A 7,506-nucleotide genomic window follows, 5' to 3' on the forward strand; every position below is an offset into this window, starting at 1 on the left:
AGCAAGCAAATATAAGGAAGTTCAGGTTCCATCAACCACATGATTTGCATTGTGGATTCTTTGTAAGAAGTTAAACATCTTCCTTCGTCAATGAAGTAGCAGACTTATCCTGGCGACATGAGACACATTCGGAAATATCCAACGTCCGAGCCTTCACCTTTCGGTGCTGTTGGATACAAGGAATCTCTTCAAGGTAGAGGATTTCTAACAGCTATGATATTGCATTTGCGATCTTTTGAACAAGAGTGACATTCTATATTTTTTGATTTATTATCATTCAAATATTTCCCATACCATTGTTTCTTAACACAATGTACAATCGATTCAACTCAAAGTAAGCTTAATTTTCATAAACCTGTTTTCCAAGTGTATCACTTGAATCTGTAACCGCTTGTACGCATACTACATTTGAAGCACCAACTATAACTCTAGAACTTCATATGATGATGATTAAAGGTTGGGACTACGAAGATGATCTTAGAGTTTGTGCAAGATGATCTGAGCACCATGTTGGGGCTGAAGAGTTATAACAGTGTAAGGAGCATGAACATAGGTTGGCGAAAGCTCAAATGAGAAATGTTGTAGAATCATGGCCAATGCCAACTTAGCTTCAATCATGCCAAAGTTCTGCCCAATGCATATCCGTGGGCCCCAACCGAACGGAAAGTATGCAAATTGATTCTTTGTTGCATTTGAAACTCCTTCTGCAAATCTCTCTGGATTGAATTCATCCGCGTCTTTACCCCACAATTCAGGATCATGATGAATGAGGAGTGCTGGTAGGCTGAGTTGTACTCCTGACGGAAGGGAAAATCCTCCTAGTCTTGTCTCCTTGTGAGTAAACCGAATAAGGAGAGCCAAGGGCGGGTACAATCGAAGAACCTCATAAAGAATCATAGTCAACTGCAAAACAGAATTTGTAGATTTTAGAATTCATGTGTAATGTGAATACTCCAAGCTAGCAAAATAACAACAACGATAATAATATTTTGTTTGGATGCTTAACAGAATTGAACTGCAATTAACTCAATTTTTTTTTTTTTTTTTTTAAAAGTTGGACTAAACCCATTCCATTGATACCGAGAGATTACACCTGTTACAGGTCCACTTTGAAATGCATCTAGTTGCAATCATGTGCCAGTCATCATTACGAATGAAAATAGTCCGACCTCAATTTTGGTCATTTCCACTAGATTTAGTCGAATTAATGCCGTTTTGTCCAATCGATCATCCAAAACGGACACTTAAGCCGTCCAAACGATGTGATGATGGGATATGGATGTTGCATGACCAACTTGAAATGCATATAATTGCAATCATGGTCCAACCATTGTCATGAATGAAAATGGTCTGACGTCCATTTTGGTCATTTCTGCAACATTTAGTTGAATAATTGCAGTACCGTCCTATTGATTATCCAAACGCTTCCTTAGTGCATCCAAACAATGCAGCAATGAGATATGGATGTGTGTAATGCAACATCCAAAATAAGCAAGCGGAATGTTTCAATCATTAAGAAAAAGAAGTTGATGCTTGTGCACAAGAGCCATGAAAGGATCATAGAAACCAAATACTCACAATCTTCAAGTGGCTTAAACCATCAAAGTCTGGTTTATCTTTCCCAAAGACTTGCAAAACCTCTTCCCTTGCACAAACTTGCCACGTCGGGTGCATGCTCAGGGTCACCATTGTCCATGTCAGCAAAACCGAGGTGGTCTCCTGTCCCGCAAAGTAGAATAGCTTGCACTCTTCTATCACTTCGTCGATCGTCATCCCAGTGCTCTTCGGGTGTCCTTGTTCTTGGGAGTGTTTGAAATTGGACTCCATTAGCAAACCCAACAAGTCATCTTTATTGGCATCTCCCATTTGCATCGCCTTCTCTCTCTTCTTGATAATAGACTTCAGGAGTGCATGCACTTCTTTGGCGATTTCCATTCTCCTAATGTTTTGTTTTGTAGGGAAAAACCTGTACACATGAAACAATCTTGGAGGACCGAAGAAGCAACAGGACATGAAATCATGAAAATACTCAGGTCTCTTCATTTCTTTTGGGTATTTGCCCAACTATCATGAAATTTATTTCAAGAAATTTGGTGCAACCAAACACATCATTTATTATTATTATTATTATTATTTTTTAAATCTATATTTTTGAGCTATTGGAAGGTAGGTAGCACTCAAATTGCAGTCACATCCTTTCAAGTCGACCTTCAACTTATCCCAGTTGTAATTTGGAACCTAGTCCATCAATACAAATACAGAGGAAGGGAATTGCAATTTCATCATATACACCAGTACTGTAGTGTATTGAAAAACAGCCAATGGGTTCGTTTGGATGCTTAGTAGAAATTAATTGCACTGATTCTACTAAACAAAGGGGAAATGGCTAAATTGGAGCTTGGGACAGTTCTAATTCATTGTGATTACCAAACCCCAATTACAATTCCAAGTGCTTCGATGTGGACTTGAAAAAGTTGGAATTGCTTGTTGGACACTTAGTCCAGTACCATGGATGGAGTAGGGTTCGTCCCACTTAGACATCTCCACTTCAGGGCCTGTTTGTATTGTGGGAAATGAAAAGAAAAGTAAATGTAATGATTATCCAATGACGGATTCTCAAGGATTCCATGGTACTACTAAACCATCGATTTTATTTTTTTGGGATCTTGTCTGGAGCGAGTGTAAATTCATTTTTGTGAGACAATGCACACTTTATATCTTGTGTTGGGGAAATTGAATCTTGTTGTGCTTCAATTCAGTTGCACATCCAAACATGGCCTAAGATCTGCAGTGCTGAATCTACTGGGCATCCATATCAACTATACCAGAGAAGAAACTGCAGTATTCTGATTGCCCTTCAATGCAATTGCTTTACTGGTATTGTTTTCTTGGCTTTTAACACATGCACTAAGAGAAATCAAGATGAACGAAAACTACACCTATAGCCTGGGATGTATGCGCTCTGAAAGCACCGGGCAACAAGCTCTGCTTGTTCTGTTTGCAGCTGGAATATTCGCATGCCTTCTTTGTAGCTGCTGCCGAATGCTGCTCGAGATATGACATCTCCAGTTAAATTCTGGAGCTCAGCCCACACGTCCAATTCACATGACCCGTCCAAACCAACTGACTTCTCCCATCTGCTGATCAATTCACTGCAGCTTGTTGAGAATGCTGGCAACATTCTCTGTAGCCAACACCAAGAAAGAATCCCAACCATAATCAGGTGTCACCATAACATTATGAAAGAAAAAGAGCAAAAAGAAAAAACAAAGAGCTTTAGAAGATTGTCATAGTGAAAGAATCCGGAGCTAAATGCTATATAAGTTGGTTATCAAAAAGTCTAGTCTTATACTTATGCACTGGTCACACATGTACAAGTCCATTCATCTTCTAGGCCATACCCCAAAATCACAATCCTAGCCACCCATCCGTTTCTATTCATCCAAAGTTCTGTTAATCAGCATCTGTTGTAGGCCCATGTAGATTAATAGTCTGGATGCTGTAGATGTGTAGCACTGGTGTGGAGAAAAAAGAGTGCTTGATAACCAACTAAAATATAAACAGCATCACCGAAAATGAATTGTAATTCTTCTCTTGTGATCATTTAAAGAAATGATAATACCTTCAATTTCTCGAGGTGGAATGCTGGAGTGATAATCTTCCTGTGTTTGGCCCATTTTTCGCCTATGTAGACTGCAACTCCATTGATGAGCTGCTTGGTAATGGGGTGTTGCTCTGGCTTATCTAAGTGGCCAAGCTTGTTAGATAAAACTTCCCTGATCAGCTCTGGGTCCATGATGTTAACAGTTGGAGTATTTCCTTCCCAAGTAAGTGACATTTTACCTGTGTTTTCAAATTCCTAACATTTCAGTTCCTGGGTAGTAAGTATCAGTTAAATGTAGGGTTGCAACTGGGCTAAGCTGGCCTGGTCTCGTCTGGCTCATTTTCAGCTGGGTTTGGACTGAGAACTGAGACCTGTGGGTTGTTGGACATGGGACTACTACATTTCTAATGTCCCGGCCTGACTCATATCATACAGCCTTCCTCTCATGGTTTAATATCAAGACCAGATGGTTATAGCAAGTGGGACCCACTTGATCTCATCGACTCGAGGCAAGGTAATGGTGCCCACTTGCTGTCACCAACTTCTTCCACAGACCCACAGTGATACATTTACCCTAATTGGTCGACAGTGGTATTTTGTCGTGGAAGTGAATGCACCTAGGTGGACGGTTTGCATCATCTGATGAAGGCAATTTTGGTCCGTGGTCGATCCCACGTTGAATTCATGGATGACTCTGGGTCATGCACCAATGGACTCAGCTCTCTTATGGGGCACTACTTGAACGTCCACCGCCCATCATGTAGAGCCTACCTTTGATGTGAATTGTCCGTCATTTAGGCCCCCACCTTTGAAGTGGGTCATCCATCATACCAGCCTGCTTTGAACATGGGCCTTTTATCATTATAGGCTGACCTTTGATGCGGATAATCCATATGTTGGCTCACATTTATATGGGTCATCCATCATGTGGAGCCCCCTGTGTAGTCCCACCTTCAATGTAGGCAATGCAGCACTTGGGGCCTCCCTTGATATGGAGGGTGAGAGAGATAGCCTCCTTTGACACGTGCCATGAGAGAGAATATGTAGAAAAGTCTCAGGTTAAAAAGTCAAAAGAACTTACTAAGATATTGTAATGATGTTTGCCAAACTAACTTAAGGGATCATTTGGCACATGGACATGAGGGTTTGAGGGGACTTCAAATCTCCTAGTTTGTTTGGCATGATAAAGTAATTGGGGGTTTCAAATCCCCTCAAGGAGGGGGTTTGAAATCCACGCTTGGATTACATCTAAAATCCTTTCAAGGGTTGCATGTGTAACATGTGTGTTACTAGATTATTAATCTATTGGGCACGATGGCCCACTGATGATATCCCAAAATAATTAGACAATTGCATTACTATAATTACTTTAATATGATGATACGTGTCACCCAAACATTGTCCATGTAAATCAAAAATTAAAAATAGTTGGTTAGTCACTCAGATGTGATCTTGTGCTTGTGGCCCATCCAAGACTTGGAATTTCATCATTTTCATGCAAAGTATATATTTCAACGGACTTATTATAACCATTGTGTCAAATATTACATATAAACACTAAATAAATATATTAAAGTTGATTTAATAATTAAATTCAAACCCCTGTAAATATACCATACATGGCTACTTTTGGATCAAGGAGATTATGAATTCAAGGTACCAAAAACAATAGGATTTCAAATCTAGGAGGTTTCAAATCTAGGGAATTCAGGGGTTCCAATTCCATGCTCCCAAGCAGGTCCTAAGTTAAAAAAGTAACTTCCTTATTTAACATAAGTTAAAAAGTAACTTGTATCCAAACTGGCTCTAAAAGTGTAAAATTAGGCTATTACACCGTTTGGATCATGACACAAGGACCATTCAATGAATCTAATCTCTTTATCATCAATCATAAACTATGGGGCCCATATTTTGGACGGTTTGCAGCAGCAGCAGCTTGCATAGAGTGTGAAATAAAAACCATCTCTTTAAGAGGGAATTGGGAAGTACCGTAGGTCTCCACCGTTTGATGGAGGAAGGGAAGGACACGTGGCCCAACCTGGTGGGATAGATTCATGGGCTTCTCCCATGCTTGTTTCAGCGACCTCACGAACTCCTTTACGTTCCCAAAAAGTAATCTGTAGGGGGGGCCTCTGATCCCTTGATCATTCAGATAACTGCTCACCTGCATGGGTCTCCACCAGATCGTATAAAACAGTCTCCAAATCCATGATACAATCAACACCCCAGACATTGAACCCAAAATTAAAAGAAAATTGCCCATTTGATCGGATAGGAATGATATAATCTGCTTTGGGGTATTTAAGCAAAGGCCGTCGTGAAAATACCGTTCTCTTCCTTAGATACTACCGAAATGCCTCGCGGCGTTATGCCTTTGTCGTAGTCCATGCCTGTCTCCGTTTACCGAATCATGAATGACAGGTATTTCCCTCTGCAACAAAAATAAATAAATAAATAAAATAAATTATGTGAGACCCATCGTGATGTGTGTCTGACATCTACGTTATCTGCCATTTCGGCCGGCTAATGTTCTGACGTGACTCGGAAACCAGGCAAATCTAAAAATCAACTGTGCCATTCCACAGGAAACAGTGTGGATTGGGACGCGGATTTCCTGGGAAAGCCTTCTGCAGGAAGTTACCGCGCAAGGACGCTGAGTGGGGCCACCGGAATGTTTGTTAGAAATCAATCCCGTCCATCCGTTTTTCGAGCTCATTTTATGACATTCGACAAAAAATTGAGATTGATCGAAAACTCAAGTGGATCATTACAGAGGGAAAATTGAGGAAAGAAATTCCTACCGTTGAAACCTTCCAAAGCTCCAACTTGATGTTTATATGCCATTCAAACCGTTCATAAGGTCATTCCCACTGTGATGAAGTAAAAACATGAAAAAATTTAGCCTGATACAAAAATTTTATGGCCATAAGAATGTTTCAACGGTTCTCACTGAATCCCCACTGTTTCCTCTCGTGTGGCGCACTTAGTCTTGAATACACCTCGTTTTTTGTCAACCATACTAAAATGAGCTCGCAAAATGGATGGACGGGGTGGATTTTTCACAAATATATCTGTGGGCCCGACTCAGCATCCTTGCACAGGAACTTCCTAGAAATCCGCGTCAGATCCTTTCAATGGGGATGTCCACCATTGAAACCTTCCTTGGGTTGGGCCCACCTTGAGTTTATGTGCCGTTCAATCCGTTTATAAGGTGATTTCGGAAAAAAAAAAAAATCCAACGTCAGCCTGACCCAGAAGTTCTGTGGCCCCAGGAAGGTTTAAGTGGCAGGCACCCCTATCCCCACTTTTACCTTTGGTGTGGCCCACTTGAGTTTTGCATCAGCCTTATTTTTGAAGCGAGCATCTATCATGATCTAGCGTAAATGATGGACGGAGTGGATGCCAGATACACATCAGGGTCACCCCACATAGTTTTTGTTGAACGGACTCCATACAGCAGTCGCGGAAATTCGTGTATTCATACGGCCTCGGGTCGCCTGCATGGTCAGATGATTCAGGCGTCAGTCTGAATTTCCCAAACCTTTGATTATCGAATGCCAAAGATGGCTGTCTTGGACAATCCTAACCGTATGATGTTCTCCATCAACGGTGGCCTACTAACTTCTTTTTTTTCGCTTTGTTTTTTCCCTGCCCTTTGAAGGTTATCCATCAGATAGAATTGTCTAGTGAATGTGATACTTATCTAGCTCCTAATCTGCAGCAAGGATCACTAGGTCGATGGTCCAGATCGCCAAGCAATGGACCTCAAGCGCGACGGCCGGCCTTGGGATGTAGGATCCAGACAAGTGCTCAAAACAACCGACAATAACAGAGAATGGCTTAAACAGGCTCACCTTCTCGTATGCATCGAGTGATGCAAAAGTGGGTTCCACCTTTTGAAC

At 41.1% G+C, this 7,506-nt stretch overlaps 1 protein-coding gene across 2 annotated transcripts; it reads right to left on the reverse strand.

The window, feature by feature from the left end:
• Positions 1 to 233: 233 nt before the first annotated feature.
• Positions 234 to 5,974, reverse strand: LOC131240810 (cytochrome P450 CYP72A616-like). 2 transcript variants are annotated; one of them, XM_058239291.1, is made up of 5 exons: positions 5,594 to 5,974; positions 3,623 to 3,843; positions 2,940 to 3,184; positions 1,579 to 1,966; positions 234 to 903 (listed from the first exon to the last, which is right to left on the reverse strand). In XM_058239291.1, exons 1-5 carry the CDS (start codon positions 5,865 to 5,867, stop codon positions 478 to 480), a joined length of 1,554 nt encoding a protein of 517 aa, XP_058095274.1. In that variant the 5' UTR covers positions 5,868 to 5,974; the 3' UTR covers positions 234 to 477. The 2 variants fall into 2 exon arrangements, with proteins under 2 accessions (XP_058095274.1, XP_058095275.1); XM_058239292.1 differs by lacking the exon at positions 3,623 to 3,843 and having other exon boundaries at positions 5,594 to 5,732.
• Positions 5,975 to 7,506: the final 1,532 nt, after the last annotated feature.

Source organism: Magnolia sinica, chromosome 3, assembly GCF_029962835.1.
Source record: "Magnolia sinica isolate HGM2019 chromosome 3, MsV1, whole genome shotgun sequence".
NCBI lineage: Eukaryota > Viridiplantae > Streptophyta > Magnoliopsida > Magnoliales > Magnoliaceae > Magnolia > Magnolia sinica.